The following is a 22,089-nucleotide window of genomic DNA, read 5'->3' as shown; positions in this document are numbered from 1 at the left end:
CAATCATTTGCCCCGTTTTGCAAAAAGCTTTTCAGGACTGATGCCTTAACTCACCATGCCTCCACTGAAATTAATTGGTCTTGCATGAAGATCTTAGGGACACTCACCCTTTAAAGTCAGAGTGCCTTGCCTGAATCCCATTAAGGCCTTCCCAGTAATCTTACATGCACTATGCCAGCAGTATAATTTGATACAGACAGCCCCTGTATGTCTGCACGGATTTATCATGGTCCATTACAGTATACAGTACACCCTACATGAGTTTCATTTCACATGGGATTGGTTCTGCTCAGCTTCAGAGAGATAAGGAGGACAATATTCCCTAATACTGAAATATACCCAACATCCAGTTTTATGTCTTCACTGGAGGAATAATTAAACACCCTAAGTATGCCAGAAAAGAAACTAATATAACATACATTTAAGCTCTCATATTACATAGTACGTGTACATCACCTGGTGTACATGTAGTATACAAAAAGGTAAAGCCTTGCAATTTTCTATACAGTAGCAATACACAACACTTATGCTGACAATAACTATAATTGCACTAATGTCACTTTTAAATTACACAAAACTTTTTGATCTATCTCTAAGCCCCAAACAGTTCAACGGATAACCAGTTTGTGTTTTGTGTTTTGTGTTTGTGTTTTTGTTTTTTGGAGGAAATCATTAATTTTGTATCAGTTTGTTTTGCAAATTTCTGTATGTTTGGATGATGGACACAGAGGAATGTTACAAAAAAAATATCACAACCTGATAACCTATCAATAATGCTAAAGGTAAATAGAGCTGATGCTTAAAAGGGTTAATTTCATACCACCAAAAACAAACAAACAAACAAACAAACAAACAAACAACCTTCCAAAATAAAACAATTAATTTCCCTTGGGAAGTTATATTTTTGTCTTGGAATACTACATTTTTCCTCAGCCCTATGCACACACACCTTCGAAAAAATATACAATGTACTGTAAACTGGATATCTTCGCGCGACTAATTTTTCACGCTTGGCCGTGTCAGAAGACTTGCGCGTGTTTTAATTCGTGGAATAAAGACATCAAGTACTGGAACATATGGCATGCAAAAATATTTGTGTGCTTTTATTTTCGCGCTAGCTTCTCGTTGCGCAAAATGCGCGAAAATTTCCACTTTTACGTTATGTAATAATCCTTTACAAAAATGACTTCCCACAGGGATCTCAAATGTTAATATCTTTGCGTTATGTTAAGCACTTTGGGCCTTGTGGAAAAGCGCACTATAAATAATAGTAATAATAATATCTGCATATATTACACCTCTTAAAGTTACATACATTGTAGACTCGGTGGTTTAGTCGAATGCATACGCGGGCGCACAGCACAAGTTTCCTACAGAGACCTATGCTATTGACTCCTCTTTAGGACTGATGATTTGACCCATTTCCATGAGTCTGAAAAAGTCTGATCCACTGTAGCCAGTGGTCCGATCACAGTTCAGCTCATGATTCGGCTGATGATGACAGCTTTAGCAAACTTCTTCTGTGACGTCATACTATTAAAGAAGCACGCACCCTGGCATCACTACAGACTGTGTGATGCGCAGAAGGCAACGTTACCTACATGTAGCAACACCTAGATACGTTTTACTTGACGACAGCTCAAGTTCGGCAATCTTCGTATCGATGCCAACGTGATCAGCACTATCATCCAACAGTGCCCCCGCAACTGCCGGGTCTATGCGTCTTTGAAGTAATATCAGTGTAATATCTTGTAACCGTGTGATATGGCACACCATAAAGGTACCCCTGGTTACAGCACTTGCTGTGTGACCTGTAGTGCCATTTTGAGTTCTGAAGGTATACAGTAATGAACTGCTATCATGGCAGCCAAATTTTAGCAATCAGCTGTAACAATCTGAATATCTATTCATCCCTGTCATGATGTGTTCAAATAATTACAATAGCAATAATTCATTTCATGAACTTTTTCAAACTGTTTTGGAGATTAATTCAGAAAGAGATCATTCTAATCCACAAACTTGGCTCATGATTACCTTTTTTTTTAATCTGTAGATGCATGCTGCTGCTGAGCTGCACTTACATGCACTGCCATGTCATGTCACTATAGCAGCAAGGTCATTAAAGGACAAGTTCACCTTTATGAATACAATACATGTACATGTGGATTAAGTCAATAGAGCAAAATCAGTACAGGATATCAGTGAAAGTTTGAGGAGAGTCATTCAATCTGTTCAAAAGTATGAATTTTTACAGTTTCTGTGCCGTCACTGCTGGATAAGAAGACTACTACAGAGAGTGATGTCACATGCATAGAATGATAAGGAAGTATAAGGAGAATACCATAAAATTTCTTCTTTTTTTTTTTAAAGAAAGTACACATTCCCTGGACTTGTCACTGTCTTGTGCTATGGGTAGTATTATTCCCACTGCTTTCTGGAAGAGGCAAGTCAAGTGCTCTTCTTTTATGCAAGAAAAGTAAAAATAGGTGAAATTTTCTTCATATTTTCTTTAAATCTTTCTACATGTGACATCATACACTGTAGAAGTCTTGCTATCCAGCGATGGCAGCACTAAAACTTCAAAAATGTGTATGTTATCTTATTGTCTGATTTCCCTCAAACTTTCACTGATGTGTTCTACTAGTGTACTAGTGCTGCATTCATGATGGTGAACTTGTCCTTTTTAATGTTTAATAACGTTTGGTACTGTAATCAAAGAGAGAGAGAAAAAAAAAGACAACAAAACACTAGGGGCCATAGGGGCGAGAATCATACATTTTCTTGGTAACCCAGGGTAAAGTGCTAAAAAAGAAGAAGTAGAAAATAATAACACATATAATTCAATATAATGGTGAAATGTTTAGTTGTACCCCAGGACACCAAATACTGCATCACATACTCAAGATTTTATCTCAGTATGAGGCAGCTGTACTGTAGTGTGTTGGATAAGATATTACATATGACTCATCAGGACAATGGTAGAACGCTGTAAGAGGCAGAAATGGAAATAGAGACACAGCATCAGGAAGTTATCATCCCATCAGAGTCACAAACTCGAAAGGTAAGCAGGCTTCCATGATTACACGCAGGATATTGGGACTCGGCCAAGAAGCATTGTCGTCCGACTCGGTCACAGTGTGTGAACCGGGGTTTGTACCTGGGAAAGCCAGGCAGGTCTTTGTAAAACACAATGGGGGCACTTTTCTGTGAATTGAGAGTGACAGGTAAAGGTCTGCTGCAAAGTCCACACAGTGCCAGTAGAGCACATGCAGACTTCCTGCTACACAAGTAGGGACTCCCCACGGGTTCCCCTAGATTTATTGAATGCACAGACAAGTCTACAGAGGTTGCACTTCCTGGTTTAGTTGGAGTATAAAAGTATGATATATTATCTCAAAAACAAACACAGAAACAACTCAAGACAGCTGAAGTTAGGTTTGGTTTGCTATTATAAATCATCAATTGAATACTCTGCAGCAAACACTACACTACTGAGCATTTTATGTATACAATCTTGATTCATCTGATAAATTGGCACAAATGAAAGAAGTGATGTCATGAAGGAAGGACATGCAATTTCACATCATATTCACATTGAAATTAATACAGCCAAATCAGAAAAACAGAATGGCTGAAGTTTCATTAACATCAGAAAGTAATTGAGCTTAAAGGTTCACAAGATATCTTGGAGAGAGTGATATTACACACAGGTGATGCTTTGAACTCAAATCTCTTCTAATCTTTTGTTCACCCAAACATCATACCTACAGCAAAGAAAAAAAAATCAAACATTAAAAAGATTGGCAGCTACAACCCTTACCCCTATACCGGGTACCATTTGTACATTATTGTAACTCAACTAAATTTAAATGTGGAGCATATAAGTTATTCTGTACATGACCTTTAAAGTAAAAAAAAAATTTTTAGAAAAGGTAGGTCAATACGAGATTTATGTGGCCATGAGATCATCACCATTTTTGATGTGGTTGCTGCTCATATCACTTCTTTTTTACACATGTGAAATCTTACACTGCCATAACTTTCATATTACTGGCCTGATTTCAATGAAAGCTCAAACCACTCTGGCTTCAACTCATACTGTATACTGAAGTCAATTTGAATGGTATGGAATTGCACTTAAATAGAAATATGGAGATACAAAAAGCTTTGAACAAAGGTCATTCTAAAAACAGCAATAGCTGTACACATACACACATTCAGAATTAAAAAGCATACAAACAGCGCATGCTCTATTAAGCACTATATTGGATTATAAAACAGGCCGAGGTGAAATAGACCTGCATGAGGGATAATTTAGTAGGAGTTCTAGATGTAGTGAAGTACTGTTGCATCAACAGAACATACAATAATTGTTACAGTAAATAGAACCTTCAATCTATTGATGCATATGCCGTAGGTCTACGGCCCTACCATAAAGCTCTAGACTTTACTACTGACTTTGTGCACACAGAGTACACTGTACATGTGTATTCTTGTACATCGTAGAGCTTGCTGAGCAGACTTGCATATAAACTGCATACTTTCTACATTCTGTGCTGTATTCATGTATACGCTGAAAGGCTCTGCCAGGCCCTACTACCCCCCCCCCCCCCCCCATACTATACTGCACTATACTAAAATTTTTGCACATCCTTTAAATATCTAAGAAAAAATCTTAGATTGAGTTCGTGTTTAAATAATTTAACAAACATAATCTATTTAATGTCATGAAAACCTACAGAATTTTGTACATAGTAAATTGTCAGCTCGCCCTCCTATGTTCATCAGCCCCTTACCTGACTGAGAGAGTGAAGTCCCCTGGGTTGCTCTTGCTGGGGCGGCAAAGGAAACAGCCATCAAAACCATTGTCTAGCAGGAGTCTTTCTGCGTCTATGCCTGAGATGTTGGGATGAAACCATCTGGGTAGGAGATATAAAGAAAAAGATTATTGATCATAGACAATCCACACAGACAAGAGCCCCACAGTTCAAAACTTGCATAGAATAGAACTCCACATGCAAATAGCACCTATGTAATATTGTTGCTTTCATCATCAGACAAAGCTGATTGTTACTTTGTATAAAGTGTAAAGATACTTTCAGGTGATGAAAACACTGTGATAAATTGTATTTCTGTGATCATCTCATACACCTTTGTACATGTACACGTCAGACAAATGATTTGAAACATTCTATCTACAAAGGGCCCAATAAATACAACCACAGTACAGTTTGAAATACAGCTTCTTAAGATATGAACAAATGACACCGATATATGCACATTCAATTTCAATGATATAAGAAGGAATAGTGTGTATTGAATCACTGACTTTTACCTCATTACAGCAACAACAACAAAAACAAAAAAGACAAATATCAATACATGAGTTCATCCATACTAAAAGCACAAACTAAAAGCCAGGTCATCTACAATTTTTTTATTTCTTCCCCTTCATAATTCATCCAGACCAAAGTAGACCCTTAGAAATTCAGAAACTGGTTACAATATCAGTGACATGTTGCAGTTGTATATTCAAAAGCTTTACACTGTACATCATGGTCAACAATCCCAAGATTAGCCTCACCTCTTTCTTGCAGTTACCCCACAAAATCTAGCACCATTTCACTCCTTTAAAACCAATGACCTTACAAAGTTTTCTTGATTTCCTTGTACTGGTATACATGTATCTCTTCATAATAACTACTATATCCCAAGTGTATGAACAGCAGAAAGATAACATACAGCTGTGGTTATTTGTTTGAAGAACAACCTGTTTCAGCAGCAAGCCTACATGAGAAGGAAATGGCTGCTGATTATGGCAAAACATGTTCCATAGTCTAGAGAAAAATGCCTTGAGCCTGACACTGACACCAAACAATGGATTTCATGTTATCTAAACCTTCTGGTGTCAAAGTCACTGTGATTTCATGTAGTATTGTATATCAGACAAGAACTGACCTGTGCTAAAAAGCAGTTGCTCATGTGAGGATTCTTACTTTGATCAACAAAGCAGTCTGCGTGTTGGACCATGTGTTCAGTGCAAATATGATAGGCTTTGCTATCAATGTGGGGTGCTGTGGCATAGTGGATAAGACTCCCGACTCCCAATCGCAGGACCCGAGTTCGAGTCCCGCTCAGCGCTTACGTCCTTGGACAAGATGTTTTTACCCACAAAGTCCCTCTCGACCCAGGTGTACAAATGGGTACCTGGCAACGCTAGAGTAATAATAATAGCAGGGCCCTCTGGTAGAGCAGTGGCAACACTGAAGAGGCTACCCTGGATAATAAAGACCTTATTATTATCATTATTATTATTATTATCATCAATAATTCAAATTTAACGCATTAATAACAATTGGATTTCATTGTACAAGATAATCTCTCTTTGTTGTGATGACATACGTGTAGGTCAACCTGAATCCTACAATCACAGTCAGTTAACATTATAACTACATTGAGAAATTCTATGCCTTAAAAAATACAGATATTTGATATCAGAACACATGGGGGAGGGGGCACCAAATCCTTAGAACTCTGTCTTAAGTAATGTAAATTTACAAAGTTATGTCTCAAACTAATTCTATTGTTCTCCACCATCATATGATGACATAAATGGTATCCCAGGGTACCAAATAAAAATCAGCCATTTTGTTGAATTATTTATTTTTTAAAGGTTGTACCCTGGGTTGCCAAAAAGTGGACATTATTTTGGTGCTAGCCACTGCACTGCACTGCACTGTACTGAAGACATGCTATTGCTAGCACAGCGTACCATGCATGCATACATGTAGTATAACATGCAATGGCATGGGAATGGCTATGTGCACGCACGTCACAGTGCATACATTTCTCTGCGGCTGTCCTCGAGTGGACGTGAGGTGGCGCTAAACAACGTGGTACCCCGGGGTAACGCGTGATGCATCACATGCCAATACTGTTATACATACAAATTTGTTTGTGTGATGTAGATGCATGCAAACCTGGTACACTACATACAATTGTATACTAATATGGTATCCAGTATATAGCAGTCATTTGTTCTATCTTGTAGGGAAGACAAATTACATCTATGTACAAATGTTATAGGTAGAATCAAGGCTGACTGAAGTTGATTGAGTTGGAATGCCAGTTTTCCCATGACAATATCATAGGTAAATGCCTCAGCAATAAGTGTATGAATCACATACATATATGGTCCGATACTATTACTAACTGGCTGATTGCCGCAACATGATTTACACCCACTTTGGGATTGACACAGGTACATTGATTGATTCAAGGTTACATAGTGGGATACGTGTCAACATAATTTAATCAGAGAGAGAGAGAGAGAGAGAGAGGAAAAAAATGAAGAAAAATAGTGACATATACAGTACAATGTAGCCCTACATTTGTAGGTGACATCAGACTGAATACAACACATACATTATGTACTGCCCCATGAAATGAGAAACTGAGGCCAACAGCAACTATGAAATTCAACCATCATTTGACCCAACATGGTACATCTTTGGTCGAGATGGGGCTTCAGGTTTACAACTATTTTGTGAGATAATGAGAAACCTCTTAATATGAAATGTCAGAGCTTGCAATTTCACGAGAGATTCACACTTAATTGTATTTGATAACAATTGGTTTTGAAATGGCTGAGATATCCAAGACAAAGGGATCCCTGTAACAGGTGGGACCCACCTTTTATAAGAGGATCACTTTGTTTCATTTTGTTCTGTTTTACTTCGTTTACATGGAAAATTCCCTGTTCTGCTATAAACTAGTCAACCCCTTTTGTATAATGCCTGGGAACATACATGTACTCCATGCCATGAAATTACCAGCAGACATCAAGTCAGCTACAACATGTCAGCCTACATCTTGATTTTACCTCATCATAGCAACGGTACTTTCCCAACCTAGGATACGTTATCCCTTTAAGATCTTGAACTTCATTATACCTATGAAGTTCAGATTTAGATAATAATGGAAAATGTAGAATTACTTGTACATCTTTAAAAATTCGCATGATTCCTGTGGGGCTTGACAGGCCAAATTCCTCAGCATATCTGATTTCCACATGTGCAAGCTTGCAAGCATTCATAGCACATGCATGTACATAAGCACATAATGCAAACCAAATTATCTAAATTGAAGGTTCACAGGGGAGACACAGTATATGAGGAAACCTTCTCATTAGCCAATTACCTTCTAAGGAGGTCAGGTGACCTGTTGTTTCATAAGGAATGGAAGCCAACACTGAAGGGGATTTCCCCTTTTGTAAATCATGTGACTATTTTGTCCTAACAGCTTGGGGTCAACCATTGAGTGATATCGCCCTGGGGCGCACAGTACACTGCCTCTGCATGAATTATTCATTGTACTGTTCAATCAATGAGCAAGTGCCTTTCTCAAATTCATACTGGGGCCGTTGCATAAAACTTACCATTGAATTTCAATGGTAACTACCGTCAAAATTAGGCGTCACAGCCAATCAGCATCAAGGATTATAAGATTTACCGCTAATTTGAAGACTAACTGCTAAAAAGGAGCGGTAAGTCCAGCGGTAAGGGTTTTATGCAACAGGGCCCTGGGCAGAGCTGCAATGTATCCCTATCACAATGACAATCTGCCTGTTTTGAGATGCAGCTCAGTCTCTCTGCAGCAGACAAGTATTCGAGCATTTGGTTTACATAATATATATTTGCCCTGAAATTCTTGCAGGTACACCTCTGCCAATCTTAATAAGAATCTTGGGATAAAACTCTCTATCTCTAAACAGAAAACCCACAGTGTCCTCTTCATCCTCAACCCTTTGAAGACTAGGCCCAAGTATACTTGGGCAGATTTCTATGGAAAATGAGTGTTATTGCAAAATCAGCTCTTGTTCTCAACAGGTTAAAGAACACCACTTGAAGTAAGACAGGTGGGGGGGGGGGGGGGGGCACTTTTTTGCACAATACATAAGAATACATCTAAGGGGCAATTCCGCGGTTAGTAACGTTACATTTGAACAAATTCAGATATTTGTTTTTACTACTAAATTACCATTTATTCATTTCAAGTCAAAATTATGTCAAAAACATGTTCATCCTTCCCAGGTTTATGATACAGAAAAGAATGAATACAATCCATGAAATATTAGAATTGCTATGGCAGCTTAAAGGGCAGGTTAGTAACGTTACGAAAAAAGGACATGACAAAAAAATCAATGTCTTGTCACAAAAAGTGTGCAAAAATTCAAGTTACTTCAAACAAAGTGTTGCATTAATTCTAATTATTGCATCATGACAAATGTTCACACAAAGTTTTTGAGCAGTTCGCCCAATTATTTTTTAGCTAGACCCCGTAAAGCATGGTTAGTAACGTTACGGTTAGTAACGTTACATTTGTCCGGAGTAATTCCGCAGGTCATTTCACCCTTTTGTAATTGACAAAATGTCACATGACTTCTGGAGTATTTAAATGTATTCATCTTTTACCCATTAGCAAAACTTTGAGGAAAAAATTTCAAAGGAACCCACTGTAATTTGCATTTAAGTGAATTTCAGCATCCCCAGTCCCACATGTACATTTTAAATGATGGTTTTAGATCTCGCGAAATCAATAAATACGAAAAATAAAATCTACTGAATTTGAAAGACCTTAATGATTGGTGAACATCCATGGCATTAGTTGGTACCTAAATTAAAGAGTAAGCTAAAGAGGCACATTTCTTTTATCCATGTCATGTCCACCTAACTGCGGAATTGCCCATAGGGTATAACCACTTTTGCCCCCGCCCGATCCCGAAAAAAGGGATCCTTTTCCTCCTTTTTTTTTTTTTTTTTTGGGGGGGGGGTGTCAGCTGAAGAAACCCGAAAATGGAATCACAAAGTGGCGCTGAAGGCCTTTTTTTTTTCCCTTTTTTTTTTTTGCTTGTTAGCTGATGAAACCCAGAAGTAGCACCAGGCACCGGGAGTATAAACTGGCCCCCCCCCCCCCTTCTACTTTTGAAAATGTGGCGCCGGCCATGTATAGGATTCATGACCAGCTAAGACTGAATTCATATGTCTGAACATTGCATTGTAGGTCCATGGTCTGAAGGAGCTCTCTGGCTGCTTATTGACCTATCTGCACCCTGTTGGGACTCAGGGGTGCCAAAATAGAGCAATTTATATTCCACATACTAAGAATGTTGCAATAGGATTGTTCCAGAGCTGATCACATGATGAAGCATAGTTTTGCCCATCACATCACCTGAGAAGAAAAGTTCGTTACACTCTATGTTGATAGTTCCTTTTGTTTCGCTGATCTCCACACAGTCCACACAGTCCTAACGCAAGATGAGTACTCGCGAAATAAAAGTGCGTTGCACTGTGGACTATCATGTGAACTAGGTCACTTGATAGTACACAGTGCAACGCACATTCACTTCGGTGCCGTGCGGTGCGCGCAGCATATTCATTGTTTTGTCATCTACGCGCACACATAGCCTAAGCCCTAAGGATACCTAAAGACAGCTAAAACGGTTTCAGATGTGGAATAAAATGGGAATTTCTAGCACCCTAGATGTGGAATATAAAGCAAATAATCAACTTTTAGTTTCAGACAATGAGACAAACTATCACTTTCTCGGCGATCTGAATGTGTACGCTATCTTTTCTCAGCTGCGCTTCAGAAAGATAGCTACATCCAGATCGCCTCGGAAGTGATAGTTTGTCCCATCACCTTTACCAACGTTGATTATTTGCTTACTAGCATACCAGCCATGTCTTCTGTGGAGTGCAAAATTCCCATCTTATATGTATCAAACCTGTTTTAAAGATTTAATATACCAGTTAAACAAGAACAAAGAATGAAGATTACACATGGACGATCTGCTCAGACTTGAACCAACAGCTTTAATGACTGACTACTGCATGTACATTGTATGTACACAGAGCTCCATACAGATCATTTGGTTTTGTGCCACTGGAAAACTTTTCAACCAGTACTCAGTACAGCAATTATGTCACACGAACGTTCACAAAATTTTTACATTTTTTTTTTCTTCTTTAGTAGACATGCAGTATCCAAGGCAGTGCATAAAGGATCACATATCAATTTGAACATTTGGGAAGAGACTTTTTTCCATAAGGAGAGTCACCTAAATAATGATTCTGACATTGCATGAGTTAACAATATCAGGAAAGGTAGAACAGCCTGTCTAATGAAAAAGCTTTCACATGAAAACAGAATGGTGAAGAACAGGGTATAATTTACCTTCTCAAAATTGAATAGCAATTTTAGTCGAGGGGGGTAGATTTTCAAAAAACTACTGTAGTGTACACTTCTATGTAATAAAATTGCTACACAAACACTATTTTGTATAGCAGTCACACCAAAATGCATAGCTAATTGCTATGCGATACCAGGAAAATTATTCCCTGAAGAACAAAAGTTAGAGCAATTTTACTGTCATGCAGCCAGCTGGGATGCCTCAGCTTCTTACGCAGACACAACATGTGATATTCATGAACATAACCTTTCACTGACAGTTTGATGAAGTTCATTGACTGATCAAATTTCTCTGCTGCCCAAGGATAGACCTTTATCCCTCTCCACACAAGGAAAATTTTGATGGCCTTTGACCACAACTGCTTATCTTTCACCCCTGTTATGCTAGGAAACTGATTGTTATAAATCCACGAGTATTTCTAAACTTATCACCATAGACATTCCTAGCAGACATTATGGTTTGAAAACGGCATTTTCATTTTATAATTTATTCTTGACTATCACATTGTATAATTGTAAAAACTTAAATGGAAGTGGCACTTTAAATTTCCATAACAATGAGTCAATAACGCTGTGCTGGTGTGCAGCGCAAGCTCTATTTGATCATTTAGGCCTAATACAAAACAAAAACAAAAACAAACCATGGAGCACTATCTCTATCCCGAAACTACAATTAGCTTTGTAGGTTTCCTTAGCAACTGTTACATGTTAGGAAAAGAAATTTCAACTGTAAACTCTAAAATTGCCTTTTTATTATGAAGTGACAATGTTTTAGCCATGATAATAAGGGGAAAATTAGATGTGATTCCCCCATATATATGCTCTGCCCATACATGCTGCACAGTAAAATGTAACTCCGCATTATCGCAAGCGCACAAGTGAACCCTGAAAGTGTGACCCCACCTGACCTCTATACTGTATGTTGCACGCAGGTGCCTATAAAAGATTAAAATGTACCTCCTTTTCATTTATTCATTTGCACGTATGGCCAGCGTACCGACCTGACTGCTAGCAACTAAATCTTTACATTATATGCGATAGGGAGATCTGTAACACACAGCAACCTTGGCCTTTCACCCTTTCCCAACTATTATATTCATGCAAACAATTATCAATTCAATTCTATCTTTTTCTTTAATTTAATGGATATTCCTAGCTGAAGTTATGGGATTTTCCTGGAAAGAAGGGATTTCCAAATGACATCCCAAATGCCTCTGGTACCCTTCTGGACAGAGGCATTAAAAGTTCAAACTTACTGTAAAAGTGGAAACTTTCGCAGTGTGGAAATTATTGCACATTTCACGCAATCAGAAGCTAGCACGAAAATAAAAGCATGTGAATATTTGGGCATGTCATACAAAGTTTGTATGTTCCAGTAGTTAATGTCCTGATTCCCCAGAATTAAAAACATGCAAAATTCATCTTACTCGGGCGAGCGCGAAAAAAAATTGCTCGTGTGAAAATATCCACTTTTACAGTACCTCGTAATTAAGAAAAAAGTAGAATAGCACGGCTTTGGAGGCAGTTGAGCCTCATTAGACAGTAAAGGTGTGAAAATAAGCCATCATATGAGCATTTATAAAATAGCTTCTCACAAGATTGGTCAAAAGGATACTGTAGGAACACAAACTTCATATTTAAAGAAGCTGTACATCATGGACAGAACCCCTCAGCTGAGGAAGTTCCCACATCTTAGTGGCATGGGAATGCCTGTGCTTCACATACAATGTATGTCACGAGGCAGTCCTACTTTATGACATCAAATCTAATATAAATTGTAGTTCCATTCCCCTACAACTATGGCAAACTGTGTGAACAGCAAACAGGGACTGTTCCCATAATATTGGAAAACTTATGATAAAGTATGCATCTAGTTGTTGTTTTATTTACCTTTAGTACATAAAAGTAGGACATGGAATACTCCCCTAGCTACCTGTATGTAGGCAGGGGAAGTACATGTAAGAGCAATTGTCCTCTAGGGATTATTTAAGGGGCATTTCATGGAGCCTTTTGTCAGATATTTCAGGGCTGCCAACTCTCACACATTTTGACCAAATCTCACGCTCTCACACTCAGTCGCAGCGGACGGCTATAATTAACTCCCCCGAAACCAATGAAACGTTTTGAATTTTCAACCATCACTGGGGCAGTGCGAATCGGGCGTTCTCATTTTCACCAAAATTTCACCTTCTCATATCTCCGCTATTGTACATTGACCAAAATCGCTCAAACTTTCAGTATCAATGCAAAATCATGATTTCTATCTACATACCAAAAAATCACGAGAAACGATCCTTTTTAAGTTATTCAATATTTCATGTTTCTCTGTCTCGGAAAACTACCGTCCAATTATTTCCAGACACATCTGGACGCACCACTTAATATTCATGAAACTTGACATACATATTCATAAGACATGTGCGGACGTTAATGTAGCCCTGTTCGCTTTGCCGAAGACCTATTTTTGAAGTTACAAGTAAAAATAAATGAGGTATCTTGTCAGAAATCTTGGAGCAGCAAATCAGAATAATGACGTCATATTCTACGAAAAACTGATTTGCGCTTGCGCAATGAATGGACTTTCCCATGCTGCTTCGATCCAGCGAGCTGATTGGTCGATGCAATGCAGCGTACTGTTACTGTGCGATGCGAGGAGGCTGCTGCGGATGCCTAGTAAACTGCACATGCATGCTATGAGAGTGGGACGCACGGGGTGTCGATAAGTACAATGTAGCAGTGTGCTGGGGATCTCGCCACCTCAACGACAAGCACTTACGTTATCAGAACTGGCCTATTAAAAAGAATGTAGCAAATATTTGAATATCTATCGGCTATGATACCATTTATGCAGTTGCAAATTCATGACATTGGATTATTCGGACTTAACGCAGATTTTACTGCACTATAGTAAGTAACATTACAACTACGAATTCCCGGGTAGGAGTTACGATCAGAGTACGGCACTGAAGTACAGGTGACGTTAGAGCGACAAAGATGTGGGTACGTGGGACTGTACCCTGTCTACCCGTCTGCGAATGACTATGAAATTTCGTGCTCGGAACAAAGGTAGAAAGTGCACCACTTTCGATTATTTCCAGACATATCCGGACGCATGACTGGTCCAATGTGATATTTAAGAGTTCCGGAAAGAAATACATACTTAGTAACATACTTGAAAGTCTTTTGTTGTTCACGAAGTCAAAATGTGAAATTTTAGCAGTGATTTCTGACAATTATTTTCCATTTTGAGAGTGAAGTTATGCTCCATTTTGGAATATTTTCTCGTCGTTATTTTAAAAAGTTAACATAATGGCAGGTTAAAATGAGGGTTTTACTTTTCATGACCGTTTGAGTTATCAAAAAATATGAATAAATAGTAAAGTTACAGCAGTTTTGCTGCGACACTTTCCTAGCGGTTTACATGCGAAACGTGTTCATTCAAGAGGAAAGCGAGGTCAGGTCAAAATGAAAACAGAGAGTTAATTGCACCCGTCCGCAGCGACTGCACTGATTAACATCATCTCACACACAGACAAGAAAAAATAAATAAAAATCATGAACGTTCTAATACACCCGTGCATGCAAAACCCCACCTCCGCATCGCTCTTCAACACAGTCGAGCTCATTTTCCCCTGTATCAATATCGTATACTTTACTTTTTACCACACAATCAAAGGCTGCGTTTATCATCTTTCCCCACTTTGAAATGGCTTTTTCCATACCCACTATCAAAAGTCTTTTCCAAAGCCCTTTACAAACGGCTTCCAAAATAAGTTTATCGACTCATTGCCAACATGAAACTGGCCTTGTCACTGCCAAGCTGCATTGCGCCGTTTGACCCGAGAAGGGGTCATACACGTATGTACATGCCATACAGCGCGAGCTTTAAACCGCAGTACAAAGTTGTTTCAAAATAGCTTTGCATTTATCTCGCTTCTAGAAACATGTTTCTGGCTGAAACCTGTTTCAGAAAGCACAAATTTGCAGTTTTCAAAAAGGCTTTCCAAACCCCATTATCAAAACAGCTTTGTGCTTATCATCTCTAAAAAAATCCCTGAAAGCCATTTGGAAAACCTTTCTCTGCCCAAAATGATTGATAAATGCACCCAAAAACCAAACAATTTGATTGGTGGTCATAATATGGTCATTTGAGGGTGGCATTTTAGAGTAGTATGCATTACACATCAATATTGGGTTTTAATAGCTATCATTGCACTGAACAAATGAAAACAGAAGCAAGACTTGAATGATCACAAGTTCTACAATTACATGCATATGTTGGAAATGCCTTCCTCTACAAGAGACTGCATTATCACATAAAGAGTCACCATGAACTGAATCTTGTCCTTTGCAATCATTCATATCCATATACACTCAGCTAAAAAAGAAAGTAAACACTTTTTCGAGATCATATTTTTCATAGAAGATTTTGGTGAAAATCAATGTATCATATAGCATATTAAAGGTAACTTAATTGGCTATCAGGTTAGTAGGTTAATACAAAATGAAACTTTATGCAAGAGTGAACACATTCATTTTTGCCCGCCAAGGCACAAAAGTAAAACTTGCAAAATTTGATAAGTTGTCTTTCATTTGGCAATGCCCTTCAAGATAACAATGACAACAAAAAGCCAGTTTAACACAATGAGAGACATGAATGAAATGGCAAAAACAAGTTTTTGTTCTCTTTGTCTCTTTATAACTTCAAACAAAAAGAAAATGGGAAACTAAAGGGGGAAATAAGAATTTTCTGTCAGCTGAAACTTCAAACGACATAGGAAGTAATGGCATAAAGATGATTAAATAAACATAATTTCTTGATTTTACTCTTCTTATTTAGTAATTTAAGGATTCATGAGATAAATTTAAGAACCAAATATTATTTACAATTTTCCTAATTTGAAAACAAATTGAAATTTCTACCATTTTTGTTAATATTGCTTCTTCTCTTATTTCATGGGAATATCAGTTTGACCTAAGATTCTTCATTTTTCTCCCTTATTTTTGGCCTTTATTGATATCTTGGGCTTCAAAGATATTGTAGAGATCAAAGATTTAATTTTGCAACTTAATTCATGTATCTTTACGTGTTAAATTTGTCTTTTGTTCTTATTGTTAATGGAAGAGCACTTGCGCATGAATAACAACTTGTTCAATTTTGCAATTTTTGCTTTTGTGTCTTGGAAGAGAAAAACAAAGATGTTCACTCATGCATAAAGTTTCCCTTTATATTGACCTACTAGGCTGATAGCCACTTAAATTACCTTCAATATGGTATACAATTCATTAACTTTTAGCCAAACATTCTATGAGAAATACAACCTTGAAAAAGTGTTTACTTTCTTTTTTTTTGCTGAGTGTATTTGTCCGCTGCCACATCAATTTGCACTTTAGCCCCTTTTTGCTCTAAAGAGAGCCTTTACTCTGAAAGGGAAGGAATTGAGCATACAATGGCCTGCGATATAAATTTTTTGTATTTTCAAAATGGGTTTTCAATTTGAATGAAATCATCCAGATACTTCATCATAAAAAAGTACTCCATAAAATCCTTGGCTGTCCATTAACAAATGGCCTACAAGAACCAGGCATACACAATTTCATGGTATAGAAATGTTTGCAAATTTAATATCTATAGTGAATCTATGCATGACCCTTGACATTTGACTTTGTGACCCCAAAATTTAATAGTTTCTCTCTTATTTCATTATGAATACACACTGTAAGTTTGGTGAATATCTGTTTTTTAGTTATTGGGAGATTATGCCTTTCATGACCCCTATGACATTGTTCAAGCTTTCAAAAATCAATTAGGATGTCCAGACAAAAACTATGGTTAAAATGAGCTCCAACAAACATTCCATTCCCCTACATTTTTCTCTACAAGACAGAAAGCCCGTAATTAAAAAAATGAAAATAAACCAAACAAACTTCTTGAACAGTCACTTCACTCTGATAAGTCTGAATTTACTCTTTATACATGGCAATTAGAGGATGTGACTCTGGCTTCCTCCTAAACTCCACTGATAAAACTCTTGTAAAGAGCTTATCACAGAGGAAATATAGGTTTCCAGGTTGTCCTAATTTAGCTGAAAGAACTAAAAAATAGTACCCCCTTGCTTAAAGACTATCATAGCATTTTTTTTTGGAAAGTTACGAACAGCCAAATTCCATGTCATATTGTACATGAACTTTTCCTCCTCCCACCTTTTTTAAAAAGAATGCAAGCAAAAAAAAAAAATACAGAGCTCTGTATCTGGAAAATTTTTACAAAACAACAGAAGGTTTGTTCATGCACATCTAAAATCAATGGTTTTTAAAAATGTATTTTTTCAACATGTTGTGAAAGCCAATGACTTAGTGTGGACACACAAACAAGGCAAGTGCCAATATGTGTCTCACCCATTCGCGTAGAAGAAATTAATGTTTTTCTAAATCCTGGAAGTTCATTGACCCTGCCTATGACCTTTGACCTTGTGGTGACCTTCAACTCCCCAAGGGACACTTACCAGCCAAGTTTGGCTGGTAAATTCAATTAGTTCTGAGTTTGCATTGTACATCAATGATTACATTGTCACTTGCAAAATACAGCAGTTCTTCAAAAGTGACTCCAAACTAGAGCTCCTCATCTTAAATTTCTCTGATAATTACTATGCCCTGTCTGCTTGAATTGTAAGATTTGAAATATATACCCACAATCTGTGGTAAAAAAGCAAGATAACCTTGCCAGTGAACTCATACCTTACAGTTTTGAAACAGAACACGTGCCTTCAACAATGAAATCAGCCTGACATCCTTTTTCCTTGTTGCTCTAGAAGTGCTTGAGAGATCATAAGTCACACTACCCATGATTTTACTTTCTGCAGGTACAATGTAATATCCAGTGTATCAACACACAATGCTTAATAGAAGCCTGTTCATGTATCATATAATTTATGGGTCTCTCCACAAAGTTGGGAAACCCTTTGTGACATTTTATCATAACTTTTGAAATAAGGCTTACAGTATCAACGGTTGGGCATTTGATGTGATATTTGTGTTACCTTCATGAAGCATTTAAAGAACACAAGACCTTTTGTTTTGTGACACTTTTCAAATGATACAGTAGAAACCCCATTGTAACAAGGTCCCTGGGACCGGCGATATTACCTCGTTATAACCGTACGCATCAAAAACAAAGGAAAACATAAGCATGATGTCATATAGACACCCATCAATCAAACTTAAGAACATCCTTTGCATTGTTATTACACAATTATGGATCATTATCATTGAGAGAATAAAGGGAAATTATTTGTAAATTGATACAAAAAAGACCCCCCAAAAAAACAATGTAGGTTGAAATGCGTTCTTTATTTTTCATCCAAAAATCTCTTCACATAATAGTTGCACATTATGTTCCCGCCTATTCGGCGGGATCACATTCGTGATTCTTTCTAAACCGATCTCTTCCTCTTGTATTGAACCATTCTGTGTCTTATCGCGTGGTTTAGAAGAAAACATGGAAGGGACAGTACTCTGCAAAACAGGAAAGAGGCATGGGAAGCGTGAATTCGGTATTCAAATTTTTGTTTGTCGCTTGTTTGAAAGCGGCAAGAGCAGAAATGGAACCTTGTTAAATGCGATCAAGTTGCTAATTCGGTTTTTAATGTTTCGTTTGTCGTGAAAAAGAAAATCGAATGATTTAATTCAATAACTTACATAATTGTAGAGGGAACATCGGAAGGTATTTCTGTGTATTATCGCGTGGTTTCGAAGAAAACATGGAAGGGACAGTACTCTGCTAAAAGGGAAAGAGACATAGAAAGCGTGAATTTGATTTTCAATGTTTCGTTTGTCGCGTGTTTGAAAGCAACAAGTGAAGAAATAGAACCTTGTTATATCCAATCAAATTGTTTATATTTTTCTTTATCATGATGCACCGAAATTGTCCTCGTTATAACCGAACTCGTTGTTACCGATTCATTCTGCCATAGGTTTACACGCAAAGGAAAACGGGACCGACGCGATCACCTCATTATAAGCGGTTCCTTTTATAACCGAACTCGTTACAACAGGGTTTCACTGTATTAGAAATTGTACAAAAGTTGGGCTTGCAGATGTACATTGTAATGCAGATACGGTGTCCATGTTACATCTGCAACTGTTTATTTTTGGTTTTACAGCACATCAGTAATACTAATTATGATAAGCATTGGTGTGATTACTATGGGATACTTGGCTGATGCAATGCAACAAAAATTGGGATAAACAAATACTCTAGATTCCCTGACTTTTGATGAATTGGTTGTGGATGTAACAGTGTCCAAATATGTGACAAGTTTTCACACATTTTGGACACCATGGCATCACTGTGATGATATGAAGAATCGTCCATTGAACATAATTTTTAACATAATTTTGTTTTAGCGTAATGAAAGAGTACTTGATTTACCTCTTTCAGTTAGCAGGGGGAATAATATCATCCTTAACAAACACTTCAGCAACAAGCCAAGAGAATAGGTACCAAAGTACTTAACTTTTCATAAAAATACAAATTTGCGGAATTCTCTTTATATTTTCTTTACATCAATTTCCTACAAGTACACTTTGTACAGTGACATCCTAACCTGTTGTAGTCTTCTCATCCCCCTATGGAGGTACAAGTATCAAAACTTTAAAAATGTCAAACTTTTGAAGAGATTGTCAGATTTTCCTCAAACTTCACTGATGTCTTCTACTAATATTGTACTGTATTCACTCAATCCACATAATTTATGTATCATTTCCCTTAAAGAGACAATATCAGTAACAAGAGACCCAGGGGTCTCGCGCTCACCTGAGTATCGCAAGTTCACCTTCCATGCATTCTTGCAGACTCTCACCTTAAAACACTGCAAACTTGGAGGTGGGGAGGGGGCAGCTTTGAGAGCTAGGGGGCCCTTGCAATGTTTTAAGGTGAGAGTTAAAGGGGCATAATGTCCATTTGCATACTCCATCACACTGGTAAAGATACCTGCCAAGTACGCTGTACTTATAAAGTTTGACCATGCAGTTTGAAAACAAACAAACAAACAAACTTTAAGCTCTATCACTTTGAACAAATTGAGATCTATCCTCCTAGGAATGCTACCTGCCAGGTTTGATGAAAATCTGTCATGTTGTCTCCCAGAAGATGATGAAAATGTACAATTTACTGTCGGTGTGCATTTGGATCCCCCTCTCTTCCCCCACCCCTGGATCTGCAAAGAACAAACTTAGTATTAACTTCGCTTAAATATCACTTCTGGCTCTATATAAGAATATTAGTTACCCCCTGCTTGTTCACGAAATACGGGCAAATATCTACGGTCTGGTGCCATATTCCATGAGGCCAGAGGCCGAATGGAATATGGCACCAGACCGTAGATATTTCCCGTATTTCATAAGAAAAAGCAAGGGGTAACGATTTTATCTTTTAGTGTAAGTGCTAACTTTCTTCTCGCAGATTTCCCCTCGTGAATGATGTTGAAATCGCCGGCTGTAAGCCATGACCATGTTGACTTAGGCCTACGTCTTGTGAGCTGATTATTGTATGCGCGCATACAAATACATGTACGTAAAGGCAAAGACATGCTCGTCTAGCTACTAAGACGCATATCACCTGAGACGCGCTGTCTTTGAAGTTGCTGCTGCTGTTGTTAGTGAGGTTCACACCTTGGTTTTGTAAACTACGAGGCACTAAACTCCAAGTTAGCGTAGATGTGGACGCCTGTAGTTTTGAAAACCACGACAAAACCTTAAGGCGAAGACACCACAACAACACCATAAGATTTCTTAGGGCTTTGTCGTGGTTTCGTCGTGGTTTTAGGAATGCCCCCCACAGCGCGCTTTGAACGGAGTTTTGTTAACCATGACGCTCAATTTTTTCCACAATAGCATGCAACCCTTTGGGCGAACTAGCGCCCTTTATTTTCTATCGTAGTTAGCATTACCTTGAGGTTTTGCTAACTGCATGTTGGTGTGAATGGCATCGAAGTTTTGTCGTGGTTAGGGGAAGGAATTTTTACGCTCGTAGTTAGTATAATTACAAGTGTTTGGATAGGTGTAGACATGGCTGTTGTCGTTTATCAAGCGTCTTGTGGTCTCAGGTAATGTGCGTAATACGCTTGAGGACCGCGCGCTGTCCATTTGTTTTGTACAGGATTAGCGCGCACTTTCCTATAAGCGTCTTTGGTAGATGCGCAGCTAGCTGTGTACATATTATGACGTCATATCACGGAATACGGAATATATTCAGTGGTGGATTTAGCGCATGCGCACAATATGACCTTATCACGGAATATGGGATATATTCAGTGGTTGATTGACCAATGAGATTACAGAATTCACGATCACTAAAAGATAAGATGTTGTATTCCTTGATTTGGTTGTGTTCAAGGGGGGGGGGGGGGGGCAATGGCTCCCAAGGGGAGCATGGTGCCAAGTTAAACAAATTGAGATCCTTACCCCCTAGGCATGATACCTGCCAAGTTTGGTGAAAATCCATTGAGGGGTTTTCAAGAAGAAGATGAACATGTACAATTTACATGTAAGTTCCCACATGGACACCCTCCCCGACAACAAGGTTGGGGAGGGGGGGGGGGGGAAGGCGGTCATCCCTGATTTCGCCATTCATGAACAATCTTGAAACAACAGTCATCAATGTACTAATTACTAATTAACTATAGCTCTATCACTTCTGGTTCTACAGAAGATTTTTAAAGATTCCTTTAATTGGGTTGGGGGGGGGTAGGTTGGACTCCCAGGGCCCCCAGGTGGGGCATGGTGCCCATTTGAACAAATTCAGATCCTATTTTATCCTCAAAATGCTGAATTTTCACA

The 22,089-nt window shown here is 38.1% G+C and overlaps 1 protein-coding gene across 1 annotated transcript in view; it reads right to left on the bottom strand.

Moving 5' to 3' along the window:
* The window catches only part of LOC139731797 (tyrosine-protein phosphatase non-receptor type 11-like), a 59,655-nt gene that overhangs the window by 29,100 nt on the left and 8,466 nt on the right, over window positions 1-22,089 (bottom strand). Inside the window, exon 2 of the mRNA XM_071642669.1 lies at window positions 4,797-4,919. Within this exon, the coding sequence (XP_071498770.1) occupies window positions 4,797-4,919 (123 nt within the window). The remainder of the gene's footprint in view (window positions 1-4,796; window positions 4,920-22,089) is intronic.

Source organism: Diadema antillarum, unplaced genomic scaffold (assembly GCF_040938485.1).
Source record: "Diadema antillarum isolate AM-2024a unplaced genomic scaffold, OU_Dant_1.0 seq00000385_RagTag, whole genome shotgun sequence".
In the NCBI taxonomy this organism is placed as follows: domain Eukaryota; kingdom Metazoa; phylum Echinodermata; class Echinoidea; order Diadematoida; family Diadematidae; genus Diadema; species Diadema antillarum.
This window is presented reverse-complemented; position numbering and strand designations above follow the sequence as displayed.